The sequence below is a fragment of the Xenopus laevis genome, chromosome 5S, assembly GCF_017654675.1.
Source record: "Xenopus laevis strain J_2021 chromosome 5S, Xenopus_laevis_v10.1, whole genome shotgun sequence".
NCBI lineage: Eukaryota > Metazoa > Chordata > Amphibia > Anura > Pipidae > Xenopus > Xenopus laevis.
Window position 1 is genome coordinate 7,611,154 of NC_054380.1, and position 26,332 is coordinate 7,637,485.

Genomic DNA, 26,332 nt, shown 5'->3' on the forward strand with positions numbered 1-26,332 from the left:
CTTGCTTTGTTACAAAGGATGGCACAGGAAAATGTGAGATGAAACCAGGCAAAGAGTTAACCTTTAGGAAACAAAAGGAAGGAGCTCAGGGGATGGACAGATCCCCAGCAATGCTCTCAACACGAGAGTCAGAGGACGCAGGGATTCCTGCTTTTATTTTCAGCTTTTCATAAAAGACACTGCTGATAGGTTGGTGTGATAAGCCTGCTGCTCCCCACAATGCACTGTGCCCTATTCTTCCACTCTCTATAAAGAAAGGGCTTCTTCTGGAAGAGAAAACTTCTCCCTACGAGGGCGCAGGTGTTAGTCGGAGAAGGTTACCTGGGTGCCTGCTTTAATGCCGGTAACAAATGGTAGTTTGTAATGAATCATACTGTATCCATAGGCAGTTCCTACTAAATTGTGCTTAGTACTTAGGAATACCTACCGCCATAGTTTTATGGGATCTCTCTGTACAAACTATGAGCAAACTTAGGGGCTGTTCCTGCTGAATTGTGCTTAGTACACGGAATACCTATGCTGCCATAGTTTTATGGGATCTCTCTGTACAGACTATGAGCAAACTTAGGGGACTGTTCCTGCTGAATTGTGCTTAGTACAGGGGAATACCTATGCTGCCATAGTTTTATGGGATCTCTCTGTACAGACTATGAGCAAACCTAGAGACTGTTCCTGCTGAATTGTGCTTAGTACAGGGGAATACCTATGCTGCCATAGTTTTATGGTATCTCTTTGTACAGACTATGAGCAAACTTAGGGGCTGTTCCTGCTGAATTGTGCTTAGTACAGAGAATACCTATGCTGCCATAGTTTTATGGGATCTCTCTGTACAGACTATTAACAAATGTAGGGGCTGTTCCTGCTGAATTGTGCTTAGTACAGGGGAATACCTATGCTGTCATAGTTTTATGGGATCTCTCTGTACAGACTATGAGCAAACTTAGGGGACTGTTCCTGCTGAATTGTGCTTAGTACAGGGAATACCTATGCTGCCATAGTTTTATGGGATCTCTCTGTACAGACTATGAGCAAACTTAGGGACTGTTCCTGCTGAATTGTGCTTAGTACAGGGAATACCTATGCTGCCATAGTTTTATGGGATCTCTCTGTACAGACTATGAGCAAACTTAGGGGACTGTTCCTGCTGAATTGTGCTTAGTACAGGGGAATACCTATGCTGCCATAGTTTTATGGGATCTCTCTGTACAGACTATGAGCAAACCTAAAGACTGTTCCTGCTGAATTGTGCTTAGTACAGGGGAATACCTATGCTGCCATAGTTTTATGGTATCTCTTTGTACAGACTATGAGCAAACTTAGGGGCTGTTCCTGCTGAATTGTGCTTAGTACAGAGAATACCTATGCTGCCATAGTTTTATGGGATCTCTCTGTACAGACTATTAACAAATGTAGGGGCTGTTCCTGCTGAATTGTGCTTAGTACAGGGAATACCTATGCTGTCATAGTTTTATGGGATCTCTCTGTACAGACTATGAGCAAACTTAGGGGCTGTTCCTGCTGAATTGTGCTTAGTACAGAGAATACCTATGCTGCCATAGTTTTATGGGATCTCTCTGTACAGGACTATTAACAAATGTAGGGGCTGTTCCTGCTGAATTGTGCTTAGTACAGGGGAATACCTATGCTGCCATAGTTTTATGGGATCTCTCTGTACAGGACTATTAACAAATGTAGGGGCTGTTCCTGCTGAATTGTGCTTAGTACAGGGGATACCTATGCTGCCATAGTTTTATGGGATCTCTCTGTACAGACTATGAGCAAACTTAGGGGCTGTTCCTGCTGAATTGTGCTTAGTACAGGGGAATACTTAAGCCAGTATAAGGTTACGAGTATGTATTTGATATCAATCTTCTGATTATTTATATTGTACTGAACAATATTAAGGGCTGAAAAGAACCCAGGGGCCCCACTTCCCAGGAGTTTAAAACTGTAAATAAGAAGAAAACTAAAAGAAGAAAATCCTGTGTGTAAGAAGAGTGCTCAGCAGAGCAAGTTGTTTGTGTGGCAATATTTCCCCTTTAATGAAGACATTAATAAACTACTGCAGAACCACCAGGTAAAGAGCCCAAAGAATCAGCTCCGTGGCCATTGTGGGGGGTACTAAATCCTGAGTTGGAATTATGGGTAAAATGTTTACTTGCTTGTATAGTAATATACTGCTGTACTGTAATTTTTAAACAATTCTGGGCCAGTTCTCCTGAAAGTAGCAGGTTCTTTGTTCTCTATTGAGACTGGTACTAAGAGCAGAGCTGTCATTAGCTTGACATTATCTGAGCGTCGTTAGGGAGGAAAGCACTCTAATAAAAAAAACGATCTTAAAAACCAAAAAGCCTTAATTCAGCTGCTCCACAGAGACCATCGAATGAGCCCCTGAAGTTCCCCCGGAATAAATCTTTAACAAAACTCTGTATAATGAGAGCGGCAGAAATGGAAGCTTTTATGGACTGGCCAATCAGCACATGAAGTGCTTCCCCACAGAGCCAGTGGGACTGTAATGGCAAACGGGTCGCGTAAGTAGCTCAGCAATTCACTATAAGTGGAACAATATAAGGAGCTGCGTGTGGATTCTCAGAGCTAAACAGCACTGCTATGAAATATGCTGGATACATCTGATAAAAGGGAAATAATGTGGTAACACTGTACTGTCTAAGGGAATCAATATGGCACCTCCTCCTCCCATATGTATAAATACAAATATACAGAGAAGGAATGTTCTGGGCACACAATAAGCTATACCCTCATACTGTACTGTCTAAGGGAATCAATATGGCACCTCCCTCCTCCCATATGTATAAATACAAATATACAGAGAAGGAATGTTCCGGGCACACAATAAGCTATACTCTCATACTGTACTGTCTAAGGGAATCAATATGGCACCTCCCTCCTCCCATATGTATAAATACAAATATACAGAGAAGGAATGTTCCGGGCACACAATAAGCTATACCCTCATACTGTACTGTCTAAGGGAATCAATATGGCACCTCCTCCCATATATATATATATATATATATATATATATATAAATATATATATATATATATATATATATATATATATATATATATATATATATATATATATATATACAAATATACAGAGAATGAATGTTCTGGGCACACAATAAGCTATACCCTCATACTGTACTGTCTAAGGGAATCAAAGTTTCAACTTCTGGAGTAGAAAGTGAGAAGAGCATTACAGTAGCTCCTGAATATCAATGTGGGGGTGAGGATAATAACATGAGCGTGACCAGGAAACTAAAGGGAAAGTATAGTGAGGGCTCCTGAGGTCTGGGATGGGGAACAGTTGGACTCCAGTTGTTCCCTACTAGCAGGAATGTCGCCCGCATACGATGGAGCTGATTTGTACTTATTGGCTGGATCGATGCTTCAAGAGAAACAAATCTGTCGGCCTCTTTATAAAAACCATCTTTTTATTTGCAGAGAAAGCGTCTTATTCAGATTCTAGGTGTGTGACATATGACTTTTCAGAGACGCTTCCCACTAAAGCCTTTATGCCATTTCTGTTTCTATTTGGCACGGCCACGGGCACAAACTGTAGCCAACCCGCAGCCGACGTCTGTTATTTTAGAGATCTGCTTATCTCAAATACAGTAGAACCCCCATTTTATGTTTTTCAGGGGACCAGAATAAAAAGGGGGTAAAATCCAGGAGAAAGTAAAATCAGAGAAATGTATTATGCATAATATATAGGTGGGACCACAAAACAACAATGTAAAACGAGGGTTCCACTGTAGTCTATGGCGTCAATTTTTTTGAACCCATTGAAATCTATGGGCATCATTTTTGAGATGAAACGCGGGGAAAATTTTGCTCATCGCTCATCTTTGCTTATCTTAAATTGTTACAAATGTATCTAAGTGCAGTTGCTGAATGTTTTGGGCTCTCTGCCAAAACCCCTCTTATTTTATTTTGAAGGGGTTGTTCACCTTTGAGTAACTTTTAGTATGGTGTAGAGAGTGAAATTCTGAGACAATTTGCTATTGGTTTTCATTTTTTATTATTTTTTATTATTTGTGGTCTTATTTTGAGTTATTTGGCTTTATATTCACCAGCCCTACAGTTGGCAATGTATAGTAGTCGGGTTGCTAGGGTTCCAAATTCCCCTAGCAACCATGCATTGATTTGAAGAAGATACTGGAATATAAATAGGAGAGGCCTGATATAGAAAAGATGAGTGATAAAAATATATATTTATAGCTTTGTAGAACATTTATATCTAGATGGGGTCAGTGACCCCCTTCTGAAAACTGCAAAGAGTCAGAAGAAAAAGGCAAATAATTAAAAAAAAACTATGCAAAATAAATAATGAAGACCAATGAAAAAGTTTCTTATATTTGGGCATTCTATAACATACTAAAACTTATCCTAAAGGTGAACCACCCCTTTAAGTTGTGCAGGAGATCATAGAGAAACTGACTTTGTAATAAAAAAATCTCGGACTGCGGGCTGAGCTGTCAAAATCGTGACTGTCCCGCAGAAAACGGGACAATTGGAAGGTGTATCAGATTCTGACCTTTATCCATTTATGTAGACTAGTCCCCACTGAGGATGTCACAAAAGGGGTGGGGTGAGCGGGCGCGAGGGTATAAAAAATGGAAGCCAGAAGTCGGAAGCTGGCAGTGTAAGGTGGCGGGCGGGGAGATAAATACGATAAAGGCGTATTTATCAAAGGGTGAACTTTCACTTTCCACATTGATACTCTTTTAAAAATCCCATAGAAATGAGTGTAGAGACGCAATATTTCACTCTAGTGGACTGTGGGGATCTCTAACTTCACTCTTTGATAAATATACCCCACTGGGCGCATTGGTATTTCCATGCAAGGCGGCTGCCCTGAAGGACATCGTTATCTTGGGAAGATGATCACCAACGAGAATAAACAGCCGTATACACACGTCCTATATCTGAAGAGAAGCCGTACGATTTTTACAGCCCATTTAAATGAGTGCCAATAAAATGTGTGTGCGGAGAATAAAGACACCAATAAAATGCTTTAGTATCCTGCGACTGAGGAATAAACCAAATGCACGGGAGGGGCGGCCATTTTGTGCATACTGCTACTGAAAAATGCCTTACCCTTTATATATTGCAATATATAGACAAACAATCCTGTTTTGTTTAAAGGGTAAGGCATTTTTCAGTAGCAGTATGCACAAAATGTCTCTGTCTTAAAATGCACTGAATCCATAATATGGGATTCGGCCGAACCCCCGAATCCTTTTCGAAAGATTCAGCCAAATATCGAACCGAATCCAAATCCTAATTTGCATATGTTAATTAGGGGTGGAAAGGGGAAAACATTTTTTACTTCCTTGTTTTGTGGCAAAAAGTCACGAGATTTCCCTCCCCGCCCCTAATTTGCATATGCAAATTAGGATTCGGTTCAGCCGGGCAGAAGGATTCGGCCGAATCGAATCCTGCTGAAAAAGGCGGAATCCTGACCTGAAGCCCGAGCCGAATCCTGGATTCGGTGCATCCCTAATATATATACCTTTCTGATAAAGCTTACTTAATTTTAGCCTTTCCTTCTCCTTTAAACAAGTTGTCCAGGGACAATATTCCCACAACCCGCAGTCTGTGTTTGGTTTAAAGGGACTGCCAGGCTTAATCTGAGCACTGGGAGCAGTTACCTGGCCTAGTTCTGTCCTGGTGCAGATAGAGAAAATTAATGCCTCTTTATTCACTTCATCTGAACATAAACGAAGGGCCAGAACAGGGTCACAGGGACACAGGGAAGATATATATATATATTAAAGGGATACTGTCATGGGAAAAAAATGTTTTTTCAAAATGAATCAGTTAATAGTGCTGCTCCAGCAGAATTCTGCACTGAAATCCATTTCTCAAAAGAGCAAACAGATATTTTTATATTCAATTTTGAAATCTGACATGGGGCTAGACATTTTGTCAATTTCCCAGCTGCCCCAGGTCATGTGACTTGTGCCTGCACTTTAGGAGAGAAATGCTTTCTGGCAGGCTGCTGTTTTTCCTTCTCAATGTAACTGAATGTGTCTCAGTGAGACATGGGTTTTTACTATTAAGTGCTGTACTTAGATCTTAGGCAGCTGTTATCTTGTGTTAGGGAGCTGCTATCTGGTTACCTTGCAATTGTTCTTTTGTTTGGCTAATGCGGGGGGGACAGGGAGGGGGTGATATCACTCCACCTTGCAGTACAACAGTAAAGAGTGATTGAAGTTTATCAGAGCACAAGTCACATGAACAGTGGCAGCTGGGAAATTGACAAAATGTCTAGCCCCATGTCAAATTTCAAAATTGAATATAAAAAAAATCTGTTTGCTCTTTTGAGAAATGGATTTCAGTGCAGAATTCTGCTGGAGCAGCACTGTAAACCGACTCATTTTGAAAAAAATTTTTTTCCCATGACAGTATCCCTTTAACCCTGACGAGTGGTCTGAACAATTCCCAGGTCAGGGAACGGTCTGCTTATCTGATAAGACTTTAATTAGGGTTATAGCCAGGAGAGTGTTAGAGAGAATCACACAAACGAGGAAAGGAGTTGCAGGGAGTTACAGCTCAACGTAGTGCAATGTGTCTGTAAAAACCCCACTTTTGCCCAGGATTTAATGGCGTTCATTACCCAGTCCATTATACAGCATGACGTTCATTTGCATAAACACAGCACAGAACCTGCATGAGACTGACCAGAACTTCAGGCCCATGACACCAAGTGCAAGTCTGTATCACTGAAACTGTACAGGTATGGGACTCGTTTTCCGGAAAGCTTCGAATTACAGAGAGGTCGTCTCCCATAGACTCCATTTTATCCATAGAATCCAAATTTTAAAAAATAAATTACCTTTTTCTTTGTAATAATAAAACAGTAGCTTGTACTTGATCCCAACTAAGATATCATTAAAGGGGAACTATTGCGAAAATGAAAATTTTATATAAGCTTCAGCGTACTAAAATAATAGACTTTCTAAATACAATCAATTTAATATTGATCAGCATCTCTTTCTCTTCATTCTGTCTTCTTGCAGCAGTTGGGTGTCAGATAGTCATTGACAGTTAGATCCAATATATCTTATAGGGGGCTTTAATTTCTAGCAGATGTATTAGAGTTCAAACATATTGCCTATGATTAAGGGATTGTTTTCCCGAAACGCGTAGGGCGTTTTTGATCCTTGCATGAGCTTGCAATAAAGACTTTTTGCCTCTTCTAGTGAAGTGCCGCCCTTTCTTTTGGCATTGTTCGAGTTAATCGGTGGGGACGCTGCGGGCTGAGCACACCTGAAGAGGTTTTTGGAGCTGCTACAGGAGGGGGATGCTGAGCGGTCTCATAGGAGAGAGAGTGTATTAGAGTTCACTCAAATAACAGATTCCAGTACAAACAAAATCTAACAAAATAACTGCCTTTTGCACAAATTCTGCATGTAGAGAGACGTGATGTCTGGTGATTTTATAGAGTGAGCTCTAATACATCTTCTAGGCACCTTCTAGAAGATATATCTAACTGTCAATGAATATATTAAGGATGCACTGGATTTGGCCTAATACCGAACAGAATCCTAATTCGCATATGCAAATTAGGGGTGGGAAAGAGAAAACATTTTTTACTTCCTTGTTTTGTGACAAAAACTCACGTGATTTCCCTCACTACCCCTAATTTGCATATGTAAATTAGGATTCGGTTCAGCCGGGCAGAAAGATTCGGCTGAATCCAAATGAAAAAAACCAAATCCTGGATTCAGTGCATCCTTAGAATTTATGACACCCAATTTAGGGTTGCCACCTTTATGTCTGGCTGAGACCAGGCGGGGCGGGTCCGTGATGTCACTGGGCGGACTCGTGATGTCAGTGGGCAGGGCTATGACATCAGTGGGCGGACCCGTGACGCCAATGGGTGGGGCTATGACACGCGATCAGCGATTGTCTGATCGCCGTATCAATCAAGGGAATCCCACCCGGCAGGAAGTATAGACCCGGGCAGCCCCTCAAAATACCGGGCTGTCCGGGTCAAAACCGGACAGGTGGCAACCCTAACCAACTGCTGAATGAAGACAGAATGAAGAGAAACAGACACAGAAAGGGATAGTGAATATAAACTGATTATTTCAGAAACAATACAGAATATTTAATTGATTGTATTTAGAAAGTTTCTTATTTCAGTGTGCTGAAGCTTATATTAAATTTTCATTTTCATGATAGTTCCCCTTTAATCTCTATTGGAGGCAAAACCAGCCTATTGGGTATATATCATGTTTAAATGATTTTCTTATTCAGAAAGCCCCAGGACCCGAGCTGGATAACAGATCCCATACCTGTATTATCTTCAGAAAACATGAGATTGTACAGATTTTTCTTAAATAAAAAACTTCTCCTCTGCACCGAAAGTCTTGCCGCCGGTTGACCTTGACAGACACGCGCCTTTCCCTTATCAGATTCCCTCCTAATGTATTAATTTATGGGAGGCATATAATTAGCCCAAGACACTACAAAAGAACAGTCGCTCGTTAAAATCCATCTTCCCCGACAACAATTAATCCAAGCGGCATTTGATTTACATAGCAATTTCCCGCCAGTGTGGAAATGCTAAAACGAGGCAGCTAATTTGCAGGAAAGTTTTATGGCGGTCAACTCCGCGCAGAGCTCCAATCCCGTGGAGACGTATTTATGTAGCGCAACCAGAGGCTGTAGCGCAGCGTGCAAGATGGAGAGGACAAAATAAAATGGGACCTCCAGAGCCAGGAAATGTTCTTGCATTTACATAACTGATATTATGTACTGTATTTAGATTCCCAATTCCTACCCCCTCCAAACCCAGCCAACTCCCTCTCGGTTAAAGGGTATGGGACCTGTTATCCAGAATGCTCGGGACCTTGGTTTTCCTGATAATGGATCTTTCTGTAATTTGGATCTACATACCTTAAAGGGGTGTTTCACCTTCAACTTTTAGTATGTTATAAAATGGCCAATTCTAAGCAAATTTTAAACTGGTCTACATTATTTTATTAATTTTTTTTTAAAGTTTTTTTAAATTTGCCTTCTTCAGACTCTTTACAGATATCAAATGGGGGGGTCACTGACCTCATCTAAAACAAATGCTCAGTAAAAGCTACAAATTTATTGTTCTTGCTACTTTTTATTACTGCTCTTTCTGTTCAGGCCTCTGCCTTTCACACTCCAGTCTCTTGTCCAAATCAATGCATGGTCACAGAATATCCCTCTCTACATAATACGAACAGTTAACTCAAAGGTGAACAACCCCTTTAAAGGAGAAGTTCACCTTTAGGTTAACTTTTTGTATGTTACAGAATGGCCAATTCTAAGCAACTTTTCAATTGGTCTTCATTATTTATAGTTTTTAAATGATTTGCCACCTTCTTCTGATTCTTAACAGTTTTCAAATGGGGGTCACTGACCCCATCTAAAAACAAATGCTCTGTAAGGGTCACACGGGGAGATTTTGTCGCCCGGTAACTAATCGCCTCTTCTTCTGGGCGACAATCTCCCCAAACTGCTTTTCCCTACTTTCCCACCGGCTTCAATGAAAAATCACCAGCGGAATGGCAATCGCGGCTCTTCATTTTCCGAACTTGCCCGAAGTTTCCTCGTGAGGTGAACAACCCATTTAAGTCGTTAAAATAATAAAAAAAAGAATCACTAAATAAACCCAATAGGCTGGTTTTGCTTCCAATAAGGATTAATTGTTTAGTTGGGATCAAGTTCAAGCTACGGCTTTATTATTACAGAGAAATCAGGTTCTATGACAGATGAACCTCATATTCTGCTCAATGATTTCCCCTAACCCCTAACCTTAGCTTCTCCCCAGCAGCCCAGAGCTGACTGAGCATGTGCAGTGCCATTGACACACAAATATTTGAAGACCTGGATCATTACTGTTCTAAGGCTGCTGATAAAGTAAGTACAGTATATAAAATATTATTTTATAATTCATGCTTAGGATTACATTCCCCTTTAAATGCATAACTCTCCATATTACGGTAGAACCCAGTATCCTGATCTAGACGGAATGATAGAGGCACTGGAGTCATTCCGATAATAAAGGTACCAATTAATAGGAGGTACTTTGCCCAAGCAGCAGATTATAGTAGGTAACTCGCCAGATTCCGACTTCTGATACTAATTTCTCTGAAAAATAACTATCGTGAAAATGAAAATGTAATAAAATCTTCAGCATACTAATATATACTTTCCAAATACAATCAATTAAATATTCTGTACTGTTTCTGAAATAATCAAGTTTATATTCACTATACCTCTCTCAGCATCTGTTTCTCCTCATTCTGTCTTCATTCAGGAGTTGGGTGTCAAATGAATGATCCAATATATCTTATGGGGGGGGGCTCCTTTTGCTTACAAGATGATTAAAATCGCAAGAATTCCTGTCTCTCTACATGCAGAATTTGTGCAAAAGGCAGTTGTTTTGTTAGATTTTGTTTTTTTACTGGAATCAGTTATTTGAGTGAGCTCTACTACATCTTCTAGGCAAAAGGAGCCCCCCTATAAGATATATTGGATCATTCATCTGACACCTAACTGAATGATCCAATATATCTTATAGGGGGGCTCCTTTTGCCTAGAAGATGTATTAGAGCTCACTCTATTAAAATCACCAGACATCATGTCTCTCTACATGCAGAATTTGTGCAAAAGGCAGTTATTTTGTTAGATTTTGTTTGTACTGGAATCAGTTATTTGAGTGAGCTCTAATACATCTGCTAGGAAAGGAGCCCCCCTATAAGATATATTGGATCATTCATCCTGACACCTAACTGAATGATCCAATATACCTTATAGGGGGGGCTCCTTTTGCCTAGAAGATGTTTTAGAGATCACTCTATTAAAATCACCAGACATCATGTTTCTCTACATGCAGAATTTGTGCAAAAGGCAGTTATTTTGTTGGATTTTGTTTGTACTGGAACCAGTTATTTGAGTGAGTTCTAATACATCTGCTAGGAAAGGAGCCCCCCTATAACATATATTGTATCTAACTGTCAATAAATATCTGACAGCCAACTGCTGCATAAAAAGAGAATGTAAAAACAGATGCTGAGAGAGGAATAGTGAAGATAAACTTGATTATTTCAGAAACGATGTAGAATATTTAATTGATTGTATTTACAAAGTTTATTATTTCAGTATTATGAAGCTTATATTACATTTTAACAATAGTTCCCCTTTAAGTTCTCTGGCCGAAACCCTCCAGTCACTCATCTTGGTAAATTCCCTTCCTTTGGCCTGGTCATTAGATCCTGTGCCTAAGAGGTGCCAAAGAAACTCCCCGCACCCCTCCTTGTTTGTTATTCTGCAGCCTTTTATTCTGTTTTGGCCGTTCTGCGCGTAGTTAGGATTGCGACTTGATGTTTAAGCTGCGCAGTCCTGGACTCATTACTGTGTTTATACTGAGTGGCAGATTGCAGAGAAGCGCAGATCTGCCCACACACTGCCAACTTCGCTATTTATATTCTACCCTCTGTGCTTTAAAGGTGATGCTAACCCTGAAAAATAAAGCTTTGCCTAATGATAGAAAATGAAGGCAAAACATTTTGTCAACAGGGAGGGCATATATATATATATATATATATATATATATATATATATATATATACACACATACATATACATATATATATATATATATATATATATATATATATATATATATATATATATATATATATATATATATATATATATATATATATATATATATATATATATACACACACATTCACTGTACAACGGAGGTGCCAAGTCAACTGGATAAACATTTTCATTTGGTGCCAATCTCATCTGTGCCACATGTCTATCCTCGTGCTTTGAATAAGATGTAGATGTTGAGGGGAATGTGGCACTTTGAGTAGAGACAACAGCCTTTCTGTGGATTCAGCAGGTACCAGTTGTACTAGTGCTCTTTGTGGTGCCAACATTAAAGGGGAGGTTCACCTATAAATTAACTTTTAGTATCTAATAACATGGCCAATTTTAAGCAACTTTTCAATTAGCCTTCATTTTTTCTTTTTTTAAAGGGGAACTCCGGCTTCCAAAGCAAAACTTGACAAAGAGGCCACATAATACAGAAACCCCTAATATTTCCATCACAGTTACCGGTTTCTTCAAAAAATATGAATAAATGCCATTTTCTATGCTGAAATCCAGCTGATTAACAGTTCTTCTCTTTCTGCATCATTTGAAATCCTGGCAGGGAAGGAGGGACTAAACACTGATGTTACACATTGTAACAACTTCTCCACAGCTTACAGACAGCATGCAGGAACTACATAACCCACAATGCATTGCACTGGGATGTTCCTTTCCTTATTGAAATCACATGTGCAGGGAATTGCGGGGTTTGGAGGATGCAGGCTGAGGACAGATGGCTGTTGATACAAAGTAACAGTAGTCACCCAGCTCAGCAAAGTAGTCAGACAGATCAGCAGGAGAGCAGGAAGCTGGGCTTAGGGAACTGTCAGAAACCATTAAAAATTGCCATTATAATGTTTATACTGTCTGCACTGCTTCCGACTTTTAAAACAATTTAGCAGAAGCCAGCTGATGAACAGGTATGCAGCATAGTTTTGATCAGGTACAAGGTCTTGTCTTATTATTACAGAGAAGAAGTTATGGGGGTTGATCCTACACATTTAAAAGGAGAAGGAAAGGTTAAAACTAAGTATGGTTTATCAGAAAGTTCTATATAAATACACCAGTAAACCCTCAAAATAATGCAGCTCTGAGTCCTCTGTCAAAAGAAACACCACATTTCTTTCCTTCTATTGTGTACTCATGGGCTTCTGTATCAGACTTCCTGTTTTCATCTTAAACCTCCAGGGCTAGGGCTTGAGCATGCTCTGTTTCCCTTTTCCCCCCTCCCTCCTCAACTCCCTGCTGTAATCTGAGCCCAAAGCTATGAGTGAGCAGGGAGAGACTCAGGCAGGAAGTGATGTCACACCAAGCTAATATGTCAGCTGCTATCCTAAACAAACACAGAGTTTCTAGAGCTGTTTACTCAGGTATGGTAAAGTATTCTGCAGAATAAACATAGTGTTATAGCTTGTACTATTGTGGCTAATGTATTGGCAAAAAACTTTGGTAGCTTTCCTTCTCCTTTAACGCAACTGCATTGTTCCCTATAGATATTTCATGTCCACTGACTGAGCAGAGAGCCTCCTTGGGAGGAAGCAGCCGGACCTGTTGGATTTATGGCTTCAGACTTGGTGCTACATGGCGGTGCTTCTCATTCAGCTAGTCCTACTGCTCGTACTCTGGCTAACTCAGAAAAATTGGATTGGACCAGGGAAGGAGCTCCCGTGAGATCTGAACACAAACGGAGTTTCATCAGCTTCCATCTTGTACTGAGCGCCGTGCCTGGATACTGCTAAAGAATCTGACTCCCCAGAGGGGCGAATGTGAGCCGACGAGGCCGAGAAGTCATTACATTGAACACAAACACATAAATACGCTCTGCGCAGCAACAGCATTCACATGACAGGAACAAAATGCGGAGCAGATGGAACAGCCCGGAACCATAAATCCCAGCTTTATTCCACACAGATATTGGCACAATGTTAGCACTGCGAGCAAAAAACAAGGGGCACAAATTATTCCCAAGAGCCCAGGAGAGGACAGTGGTTGCACAGGTTGCAGAGCAGTTCACAACTTCAACAACAGCTCTGCTACAAAAGTGATGAATATGTACCAACCCAACTACCCGTTTCCCACTAGCCCCTATGACAGTGCTCAGCACATTTCAGTCTTAGCCTCCATTGTTTCCTAATGTCAGGACATCCTTCCATCACCTCCCATAGTCCTCCTGTTGTGGTATAATACCAGATACAGGGAGCACAGTGATCAGAAAGCATTTAGGTAGCAGGGGGAAACTAGTGATTAGTAAGTGCTCAGACATGTGCGGGATGTAATCAATCAGTATTTAACTATGAAGATTTTCATTCATCCAGGTCATGGTATTTACAGTACAGGTGAATCGAAAAACAACTGGACTTGCTGAGTAATCAATGAAGACGTTTCACTACTCATCCGAGCAGCTTCTTCAGTTCAACTGACTGGTGTGGGAAGTTCTCAGCATATAAACTCTTCCACTAATCCAATCAATGGCAGAGGTGTTGATTCTGTGTAGTTACTGTGATAGGATTATCCAATGTGTCATGCAACTCCTAGAACCGGTGTTACTTGTGAGAATGGATGTGTGAAGTGTTCTGAAACCGCCGGGGTACAGATGTCAGAACAGCATTGTATGTAGCAGACAGGTGGTGTCGAAGGCCCCCGCCTCTGTTCAGGGATGGTTTCTCCACCTTAATGGGATACTGTCATGGTAAAACATGTTTTTTTACCAAAATGCATCTGTTGATTTTTATATTTAATTTTGAAATCTTTTTTCGTCAGTTTTCCAACTGCCTCCAGTCATGTGACTTGTGCTCTGATAAACTTCAGTCACTCTTTACTGCTTTACTGCAAGTTGGAGTGATATCGCCCCCTCCCTTTCCCCCCCAGCAGCCTAACAACAGAACAATGGGAAGGTAACCAGATAGCAGCTCCCTGGTAGATATAAAAACAACACTCAATAGTAAAATCCAGGTCCCATTGAGACTGATTCAGTTACATTAAGTAGGAGAAATAACAGCCTGCCAGAAAATAGTAACATCCTAAAGTGCAGGCACAAGTCACATGACTGGGGCAGCTGGGAAACTGACAATATGTCTAGCCCCAAGTAAGATTTCAAAATTAAATATATAAAAATCTGTCTGCTATTTTGAGAAATTAATTTCAGTGCAGGAGCAGCACTATTAACTGATGCATTTTGAAAAAAAACATGTTTTCCCATGATAGTATCCCTTTAAGTCAAGTCAAGTGGATTTTATTGTTATTTCAGCCATATACAGTAAATACAGTACATTACAGTACTTAGATAAAGAAGACCGCTGGTTTGAAAGAGGTGATTCATGTCAAGGTGGAGAAACCATCCCTGAACAGAGGCGGGGGCCTTCGACACCACCTGTCTGCTACATACAATGCTGTTCGAACATCTGTACCCCGGCGGTTTCAGAACACTTCACACATCAATTCATGCAACTCTCACAAGTAACACCTGTATCTAGGAGTTGCATGACACATTGGATAATCCTATCACAGTAACTGCACAGAATCTACACCTCTGTGAATTTCAGATGTCACCTCTCTTAAGAGTTACGATGTGCCGTTGTGATTGGATTAGTGGAAGAGTTTATATCCTAGAGAATTTCCCACACCAGTCAGTTGAACTGAAGAAGCTGCTCGGATGAGTAGTGAAACGTCTTCATTGATTATTCAGCAAGTCCAGTTGTTTGACATTTACCTATACTGGATACAATCAGTATTTAGTTGGCTGGTGCATATAGGCCCCCCAGAAGCCAAGTACTCTGTCGGCATTGAATGGATACTGTTCCTTTGGCAGAAATCAGCCAGATGTGGGTAGAACTCAAGTTCTCAGGCAGGTCTCAATCATCAAGCACAATTGATTCTACCCCAAGTGGCCCCAGTTATCAGTGAGCACGTTCACAGCAGAGGAATATCCCTTCAGTGACACCGGGTAGTGAACCAAGACTTAAGCAGAACAAATCAGCTGAGAGATAGTGACCCAAATAAGCCTCTAAATCATAAAATTCTTGGGCTGTTGCAAGACACAACCGCAAAAGTGCCAAAGGATACCGGCCACCAGCAACACAGAGAAGGAAGGGAGCGGTGAATCAGTAATGGAACTTTGCAGACGTTTCATTTAAAGGGGAACTATCGTGAAAATTAAAATTTAGATTCAGCATAAATAAGAAACTTTCTTAATACAATCAATTAAATATTCTGTACCGTTTCTGAAATAATCAAGTTTATCCTCACTATTCCTCTCTCAGCATCTGTTTCTCTTCGTTCTCTCTTCATACAGCAGTTGGGTGTCAGATATTCATTGACAGTTAGATCCAATATATCTTATAGGGGGACTCGGTGTAATGGAGGAGTCATGGTTGGACTTGGGTAATTTATTACAGAGTGCTATTCTCATACCTATGTCTAGAAGGACCTGGGAGCATTTTAGTGCAGGTGTCAGGGAGTTGTTATCTTGTTACCTTCCTATTCTTTTGTTGATATGCAGCTGGGGGGAAAGAAGAGAGGGGCGATATCACTCAAAACTTGCTGTAAAACAGAGAACAAGTCATATGGCTGAGGACATCTGAGACACTAATAACATATATAACCCCATGTCAAATACAAAAATATATGTTTTCGCTTTTAAAAATTAGATTTCGAAGCAGGATTGGGCTGCATGAGCATGTTAAACTATAACAGGATTTATTTAAACAGTCTGTGGGCCTAAAAAATCACTCAGAAAGCCACATCCGGCCACCAGACTGCAATCCTTGGCAAAAGTAGTGTAGTCTGACATTTAGAGTTTGACCAGAAATGATATTCTAGGAAAACAATAAATAGGAACAACTTTGCTACTAACTGGTAAATAGAGATACCACATTGTCATGGTAGCATAGGTATTCCTCTGTACTAAGCACAATTCAGCAGGAACAGTCCCTAAGTTTGCACATAGTCTGTACAGAGAGATCCCATAAAACTATGGCAGCATAGGTATTCCTCTGTACTAAGCACAATTCAGCAGGAACAGCCTCCTAAGTTTGCTCATAGAATGTATGAGACTACCCAGATAGCAATCTTACTGCACACACATTTGTGGTAAAATAAGACAAATTGACAGTTTGCCATTTCTCCCAGACAAAGTTATGGGTTGGTCGGTTGGAGAGATGGCAGATTGTATCTGGGGGTGCCACATTACATGTTAAATAAATATTTTAATTTACTGGCATGTCATTGGGCCCCTGAAAAACCATGCATGGAGCTGAAAACTGGAAAAACAAGGACAGTTATTTATAAAAGTGTCACAAAACACAGTTTATAAGTAACAAGTGCGATGCAGAAGGTCTTAGAATTGCAATAGTATCTGGTAGAAAAGCAGATTTGGAGATTATTCTATGATAATACAGGTCACACAGCTGGAGCCCTTGGTCAATAACATTAGGTGTAGCTTTTCTAGCCTCATTCTTTGTTGAGGTTTAGTTCTCCTTCAACCTGCATATTATCTATTGAAATATCCAGTAAACAATGTTCCCTCTAATTCCTTCTGGACTACGTGACCAGCAAAAAAATATTTTGTGCGCACATTTTACACTTGTGTGCTCAGTTTTTAAAAGAGAAGGAAAGCTACCGAAGAAGTTTATTGCCACATTAGTGCAAGCTATAACACTATATTTATTCTGCAGAATGCTATACCATACCTCAGTAAACAGCTCTAGAAGCTCTGTTTGTTTAGGATAGCAGCTGCCATATTAGCTAGCAGTGACATCACTTCCTGTCTGAGTCTCTCTTTGCTCGCTCATAACCCTGGGCTTTCATTATATCAGGTAGGCAGAGAGGAGCAAACTGAGCATGCTCAAGCCCTAGCCCTGGAGGTTTAAGCTGAAAACAGGAAGTCTGATACAGAAGCCCATGAGTACACAATAGAAGGAAAGAAATGTGATGTTTCTTTTGACAGAGGACTCAGAGCAGCATTACTTTGAGGGTTTACTGGTGTATTTATATAGACCTTTCTGATAAAGCTCACTTAGTTTTAGCCTTTCCTTCTCCTTTAAACTTTCGTATGATTGCTGTCAGGGCAGAACATTATCTGTTCTTTTACTACTGGCAATGTTTGACGTGGCCCGGCTTGTGTTGGGGGCCATAGACAAATGTTCTCATGTTTCCTAAGGGCAATGACATACGGAACATATTGATGTCCATGATTAATCTCAATACAGTGAATCCGATCCTTGTTGTATTCTAAGCTCAGAGCTATGAGCAAGCAGTGAGAGATTTAGGCAGGAAGTGATGTCACAGCCAGCTATTATGGCAGCTGCTATCCTAAACAAAGAGAGACACAGTCTAGAGCTGTTTGCTCAGGTATGGAAAAGCATTCTAAAAAATAAAAATGGTGTTCTAGCTTGTACTGTTATGGCTAATCTATTGGCAATGAACTGCATTGGTAGCTTTGCTTCTCCTTTAAGTCTGACAAAAGCTGGTGACAGTCTCCCACTGAAAATCGTCCGATCAGCAGTACATGCAGCGAAATTATCGGCAGCCGGTAGAACTCTTTTAACCTGTCCTATCGTCCAAACAACCGATCTCAATGGGACGAAAAATGACGGGACTCTCAACACACGGTCCGAAAATTGTACAAATCGAGGATTCGTACCATCGGATCTTTGCGTCTATGGCCTATACTGTGAGACCCTAGCAATCAGGAACTGGTTTGAGAGCCAAATTGAGGGTCTAATTTGACAGATGAACAATAAAATGCTTTTTTCACACCCAGAGTGTAGAAATATATACCGTATATTTTTTTCAAACACAAAGAAAGTTTGTACAAAAAGTACAAAAGTAAAAAGTAAAGAGAACGGCAACTAAATTCATTGAAGGAGGTGATCTAGGGATACACCGAATCCACTATTTTGGATTCGGCTGAACCCCCAGATCCTTCGCAAAAGATTTGACCAAATACCGAACCGAATCGTAATTCTTATTTGCATATGCAAATTAGAGGTGGGAAGGGAAAACAATTGTACTTCCTTGTTTTGTGACAAAAAGTCCTGCGATTTCCCTCCCCACCCCTAATTTGCATATGCAAATTAGGATTCAGATTTGGTTCAGCTGGGCAGAAGGATTCGGATCCTGCTGAAAAAGGCCGAATCCTGGATTCGGTGCATCCCTAGTTCAAACATTTAGTTCTATCCAGAAAAGAAATGCTGTATATACAGGTATGGGACCTGTTATCCAGAATGCTCGGGACCTGGGGTTTTCCGGAAAACAGATCTTTCTGTAATTTGGATCTTCATACCTTAAGTCTACTAGAAATTCATTTAAACATGAAATAAAGCCAATAGGCTGGTTTTGCTTCCAATAAGGATTAATTATATCTTAGTTGGGATCAAGTACAAGTGACTGTTTTATTATTACAGAGAAAAAGGAAATAATTTTTAAAAATTTTGATAATTTGGATAAAAGTAAGTATATATATACACACACACACACACATACATATACATACACACAGCATGAAAAATAAGTATTGAAACAACATTTTTCTTAGTAAATATATGTCTAATGGGGATATTGACATGAAATTTACGACACAAGTAATCCTCGCATACAAGGAACTCGACACAAATAAGTCCATGAATTAAGTTATGTGTAATAAAGTGGAATGACACAGGGAATAAGAATTAAACACATGAAGAGAAGGAGGTGCAAAAATTCATGGAAAGCCAAGAAACCTAGTGAAATCGGTCTGAAAGCAAGCCTGCCCCCATCAGTGCAAATTAATATCAGCTGCTTTAGTCCTAATTAATGACTTATAAAACGGTTTCACACTACCAAGGTATCCCACAAGAAGCATGTCATGATGGGTAAAAGCAAAGAGCTCTCTCACACCTTATTGTTGCAGAAATATATTTCTATTGACGTGTTCAATAATTATTAGGGATGCACCGAATACACTATTTTGGAATCGGCCGAACCCCCAAATCCGAATCCTGCTGACAAAGGCCAAATCCCAAACCGAATCCTGGATTCAGTGCATCCCTAATAATTTTCCCCACTGTATACAGTATAGTCAAAAAAACTTATATGCTGGCACCAGCCCAAATTGGCTCACTTTTGAAGTTTGTGCAGTTTGTGGTAATTTTTCTAATGTTATGTGTATATATGTATATATCTCTATATATATCTATATCTATATATATATCTAGGTTTCCTACACTCCAGTCTTCCCCAAGTTATACACATGGAGTGACAAAATGTCCTTATGGCCTAATAAGAGAACATCAGCCCCATCAACACTACAAGCATCATGTCAGAACAACTGTTACTTCTGCCGGAAACATTCATCCTGTTATCAACCTGTGTCCTTAAAGGAAAACTATACCCCCCCAAACAATGTAGGTCTCTATAAAAAGATATTACATAAAACAGCTCATATGCAAAACTCTGCTTCATGTAAATAAACCATTTTCAAAATAATATACTTTTCTAGTAAGTATGTGCCATTGGGTAATCATAAATAGAAAACTGACATTTTAAAAAAATAAGGGCCGCCCCCTGGGATCGTATGATTCACCGTGCACACAAACATATCAACAGACCATACTTGTTAGGTCACATGAGCCAATTAACAGACAGAGTTGTGTCTTTTGCTTCATCACTTCTTCCTGTTACAGTTACAGCTGCAGTATTTCTGGTCAGGTGATCTCTTCCTGTTACAGTTAGAGCTGCAGTATTTCTGGTCAGGTGATCTCTTCCTGTTACAGTTAGAGCTGCAGCATTTCTGGTCAGGTGATCTCTTCCTGTTACAGTTAGAGCTGTAGTATTTCTGGTCAGGTGATCTCTTCCTGTTACAGTTAGAGCTGCAGCATTTCTGGTCAGGTGATCTCTTCCTGTTACAGTTAGAGCTGTAGTATTTCTGGTCAGGTGATCTCTGAGGCAGCACAGACACCATCATGAAATGGTGGCTCAAGGCAAGATGTAAAAGGGTAATATCTACTTAAATATATAGACCAGTTTGGTAAGATTCTTCAATATGCCACTTAATATGATGTAAACTGTTGCTTAAGTGTTCATTTTGGGGTATAGGTTTCCTTTGCTGAAAGGTGCCAGGCATGAATGGCACACATTACATGGTCTGACAAATGAGCCACAAGCTTGGCACAGGATCTGCAAGGTCAAAGGTTTTTGGATAATAATGTCAGATCACATACAGTTGGGCCAACAAATCTCCTTACAAACATCAAAAGGCAAGGGTGTTCTGGTACAGATGCCCAGCAATGATCTATTAATGGGGTGGCTGACAGTAGGGCATGGCAGCTGGATCTATCTATATATATATATATATATATATATATATATATATATATATATATATATATATATATATATATATATATATATATATATATATATATATATATATATATATATATATATATATATATATATATATATATATATATATACTTAGACACACTTTTGCTTGAAAATGGATTCTGCCTACTCTTTAAAAATATTATTTCTAAATTATTTCTAAATGGTTGCAATTACTTTACTTGCAAAAACTTTTCTTTTTCCATTCTCTCACCATGTAAACAGGGTAATATGTTTTAAATGGAGATGAGCTCTGTGTAAACAAGCCCATCCCCTCTCTTAGCTGCAGCCTTTGTTAGGCTATGAGGCAAGAGGCAGTTTACTGAACTACCAACTCCTCCTAAAACAGTGACTTGGCAGACCCAGTTGGAAAGTTGAGATGGTTTTAATTTCGGATTCATTCAGATCTAAAGAAGTGAGTGGCACTGCCCCTTTAAACGGTTCATTAGGTGGCAGAACTGAATTGAGTTGGTCTGTCTGTTCAGTCTACCCATGGTGGGTTGCTGGGCCAAGTGCAATTTGCAACACAGCAGGGTATTAGATCTGGTATAGGGGTATCTAAAGAAAATAATAGTGAAGAAATCCCTGGGCAGAGAGCTGACACTCCCACTGCCTACCACTCTCCATTGGTGCTGGGAAATCCAGAGGCAAATTTAAGGCATGAGAGAAACAATTACAATAAATCCTCCCATAATAGGGTTATTCAGTGTAATCACTGGAAAGAGGCAGGCCCCTCATATTCCTATATACTTCAACCAGGGACGGATTTCTGCCCATTTTAAATTCCCCCATATAAAACACAGGGATGCAGGGAAATAGCTGGGCAAAGTTCCCTGTACAGGTATGGGATCTGTTATCAGGAAACCCATTATCCAGAAAGCTCAGAATTACGGAAAGGCCTTCTCCCGTATAATTCCATTATAATCAAATAATCCAGATTTTTAAATTTGATTTAGTTTTTTCATTGTAATAATAAAAAAGTAGCTTGTACTAGAGTCCTGCAGCGGGTCGGGTACCCGCGGGTTACCCGCAAAAACCTGCGGTAGAAGTTCCGGGTACAGAAAATTAGTTGATAAAAAAAAGGAGGGGGAAGTCAGTTTCCCGGGTACCCGGTCATGTAACTTGTGTTCTGATAACTTCAGTCACTCTTTACTGCTGTACTGCAAATTGGAGTGATATCACCCCCTCCCCCATCAGCCTAACCACAGAACAATGGGAAGGTAACCAGATAGCAGCTCCCTAACACAAGATAACAGTTGCCTGGTAGATCTAAGAACAGCACTCAATAGTAAAATCCAGGTCCCACTGAGACACATTCAGTTACATTGAGTAGGAGAAACAACAGCCTGTCAGAAAGCAGTTCCATCCTAAAGTGCTGGCTCTTTCTGAAAGCACATGACCAGGCAAAATGACCTGAGATGCACCTACACACCAATATTACAACTAAATACACTTGCTGGTTCAGGAATGAAATTTTATATTGTAGAGTGAATTATTTGCAGTGTAAACAGTGTCATTTAGAAATAAAAACGACATCATAAAAATCATGACAAAATCCTTACGGTATGAAGATCCAAATTACAAAAAGATCCATTATCCAGTGCCCTGTTATTGAAAAATATGTCAGAGAAGTTGCTTCGCTTTCCAGTTTGGAAACATTACAACCCAAGTGGTTCTGCTCATAACCAAACAGACACATTGTGATACCTCTCAGATTTATGCAGAAACAGAGAAAACAGAACAAAGCAAAAGAAACATAAGTTTGCTCTGAAACAGCAACCAATCAGGTGCTTGTGTTTATTATAATAACTGCACTAGACAGGTAAAAGCTAGCTCATGATTGGTTGGCTGTTCAGGTTCACTGGATTTTTTGATGGTCGCTGTCGTCTGGCACAAATCAAGAGAAAAAAAAAACCTGTAGGAGGACAGAAGTGCATTGTATTTATGACAATTAAGGCCTACAGAAAATAGAGAGCATTCCCCCCTGCTTGCCATTTAGTTTGATGTAACATGACTACAGGAAGATTTCATTTAACTAAACAACAGGCTGCACAGGTGCTACTTTACTAAATAATGAACTCCAGCTCCATGTAACATAGGCCTCATAGGCTCACACAGAAAATACTGACTGTGTCATTGTCCCCATACTGTTACCCCAATGTTTCTATATATCTGTAACCTTGTTATGAGCTAAGGGGGCCCAGTCTGAAGGCCAGTTAGGAGGAGATTTGGGGTGAGTGTTTATTTGTGCCCTGGGTACCCCTGGAACTATAGCAGGGTGACATCCCAATGTTTCTATATATCTGTAACCTTGTTATGAGCTAAGGGGGCCCAGTCTGAAGGCCAGTTAGGGGGAGATTTGGGGTGAGTGTTTATTTGTTCCCTGGGTACCCCTGGAACTACAGCAGGGTGACTGTTACCCCAATGTTTCTATATATCTGTAACCTTGTTATGAGCTAAGGGGGCCCAGTCTGAAGGTCAGTTAGGGGGAGATTTGGGGTGAGTGCTCATTTGTGCCCTGGGTACCCCTGGAACTATAGCAGGGTGACTGTTACCCCAATATTTCTATATATCTGTAACCTTGTTATGAGCTAAGGGGGCCCAGTCTGAAGGTCAGTTAAGGGGAGATTTGGGGTGAGTGCTTATTTGTGCCCTGGGTACCCCTGGAACTATAGCAGGGTGACTGTTACCCCAATGTTTCTATATATCTGTAACCTTGTTATGTGCTAAGGGGGCCCAGCCTGAAGGTCAGTTAGGGGGAGATTTGGGGTGAGTTCTTATTTGTGCCCTGGGTACCCCTGGAACTATATATAGCAGGGTGACTGTTACCCCAATGTTTCTATATATCTGTAACCGTGTTATGAGCTAAGGGGTCCCCACCTAAAGGCCAGTTAGGGGGAGATTTGGGGTGAGTTCTTATTTGTGCCCTGGGTACCCCTGGAACTATAGCAGGGTGACTGTTACCCCAATATTTCTATATATCTGTAACCTTGTTATGAGCTAAGGGGGCACAGTCTGAAAGCCAGTTATGGGGAGATTTGGGGTGAGTGCTTATTTGTGCCCTGGGTACCCCTAGAACTATAGCATCCCCCAACATCTGAAAGGCTGCAAGAGGTACATGCCACGTCTCTGTGAGATCTGAGCATCAGCCAGGGCTGGTACCACCAGGCACCGTCTGGGGCCTTCTGACATTACTGGGAAGAGACTGGGGATTTCTGGTACCACTGGGCACAGACAAATATCTTCTGGTTATTCTGGGAAGGGACTGTGGCTTTTTGGCAGCACTGAGGACAGACTAGGGCCTTCTGGTACGTCTGGTAAGGAACTGGGGGTTTCTTGTGCCACCAATGGTCCCTGCCAGAAGCACAGTAAAAGGGGGACGGCCAATCACAGCCCTGCAGTCACACAAGCACAGACAGGATTCAGTTCCCTATCAGGTCCTGCTAGCTGCTGATTGGTTCCTGTCCTACAGTGCAGTGAGCTGAGTGCACAGCCTGGGAATTCAGGGAGCAGGAAGTGGAAGAGAAGGGAGGGATTATTAGGGTTTTTTTTAGAAATATTCAATAAACCAGCCTGAGACACTGCTTTTTTAAGCACAATTCTTCTATATCTAAATGAGTATAATGCGCTGGTACATAATTTTTTTTTTTTTTTACACAAAATGTCTCCTTGAAAGGCCCTTCAGTTCAAAATAACACGTGACGGCTTTGGGGGCCCTATAACAAAAGCAGCTGATTTGGGGCCCACCCAAAACATTTAGGGATCCCCTGAAGCAGAATTCCAGATGAAATGACCCAGGTATATGAGGAGAGTAACAAGTGCAGGATTTAGGGGCCTCCTATAAAGGCTCAGACATAACAATCCCCCAGTGGAGAGGAGATTTCATTCAGTGTCTGATATAAAGACTATAAACAAGTTCTATGGCTCCTCAGTGAGCAGTTAAAGGGCCCCTGTATGGGGAATGAGATCTAAGCCCCGCCCCGGAATTAGGGGCCCCTCTTTGCAGAGGATCAGACTCCAGTGCTGCCCCAGTGAAGGGGGTTCTGTTGTAGGGCAAAGGGCAGCCATTGGGGAGACTCAGGCTGTTGGGCCTTCAGTGAGGGATTCCAGGCCTGTGGCCCTTAGTGCGGAGGATCAGACCCCAGACTCTCTATTAGTGACGTAGAAGCACAAGGGCCCCCAGAGCAGTACAGAGACCCCCCTGTCCCAGGTTCTTACCCCCAGAATCCGCAGGGGCAGCGCGGGGGGAGGCTGGGTGCGTTGCTGCGCTCGCTGCCGGTGTCTCCCATTTCCGAGGCTCTGGCGCTGAGGGGAGTCGCTCTGTGACACGGGGGTTGCCTCTCACTCTGTCCCGAGGGCTCCCGAGGCTCCAGGGCGCCCAGTCCTAGGATCCAAACCGTGATTCCAGGCCGGTCAGCTGGAGGCGGGATGTACCAACAGTGAAATGGGAGGGCAGCCACGCCAAAGGGCCCTCACTGGGCCGAAGAATTGCACAGGGGAGCTCTTGCCCTCACACAATAACCGGATTACAAGTTATATTACCCGGGGGAAATGTGATTTGTTTTGTATTTATAGCCACTCTGTGAGAATAATATATCGGCCTGTATTGTGACTCCCCCTTCCGTAGAATGGTTCGGCCCTCGCTAAAGTCTTGGTTCAGGCGGAGAGGCACGGACCTGAAATCAGCTGGAAGTGGGAGAAACCATTGGTACTCGGTGTGGGGGTGCGCCAGGACTTGTGGCACCTCGTGTTATTGTACAATTTTTCCAGCGATTGTTACAAAAACGACAACGCTATATTCTACCCTGAATCGCAGAGATAAAACATTGATCGCGTGGGTCATTCTCTGCCGGTGTCACAAAAGTGTCTTTATTGGTTGTAGGCACAAACCCCCCCGCTCTTGAAATGGTGCGTGCGGGAGAGGTTGATGTTTGGCTCAGGTTGGAGATGAGCCCAGAGTTGAAGGGGGATTGACTTGCTCACGAGGGAGGAATGGGGGTCAGTCTGTGGGGGAATGGGGATCTGTTGGAGAATGGGGATCTGTCTGTAGGAGAATGAGGATCAGTCTGTATGGGAATGGGGATCAATATATAGGGGAATGGGGATCATTCTGTGGGGGGGAATGGGGATCATTCTGTGGGGGGGAATGGGGATCAGTCTGTAGGAGAATGGGGATCAGTCTGTGGGGGAATGGGGATCAGTCTGTGGGGGAATGGGGATCTGTCTGTAGGAGAATGGGGATCAGTCTGTGGGGGAATGGGGATCAGTCTGTAGGAGAATGGGGATCAGTC

At 41.3% G+C, this 26,332-nt stretch overlaps 1 protein-coding gene across 1 annotated transcript in view; it reads right to left on the reverse strand.

Moving 5' to 3' along the window:
- zfand3.S (zinc finger AN1-type containing 3 S homeolog) overlaps positions 1–25,555 on the reverse strand; it is a 76,905-nt gene extending 51,350 nt beyond the window's left edge. Inside the window, exon 1 of the mRNA NM_001094166.1 lies at positions 25,260–25,555. Coding sequence (NP_001087635.1) covers positions 25,260–25,330 — 71 coding nt within the window. The 5' untranslated portion in view covers positions 25,331–25,555. The remainder of the gene's footprint in view (positions 1–25,259) is intronic.
- Between the last annotated feature and the right edge of the window lie 777 nt (positions 25,556–26,332).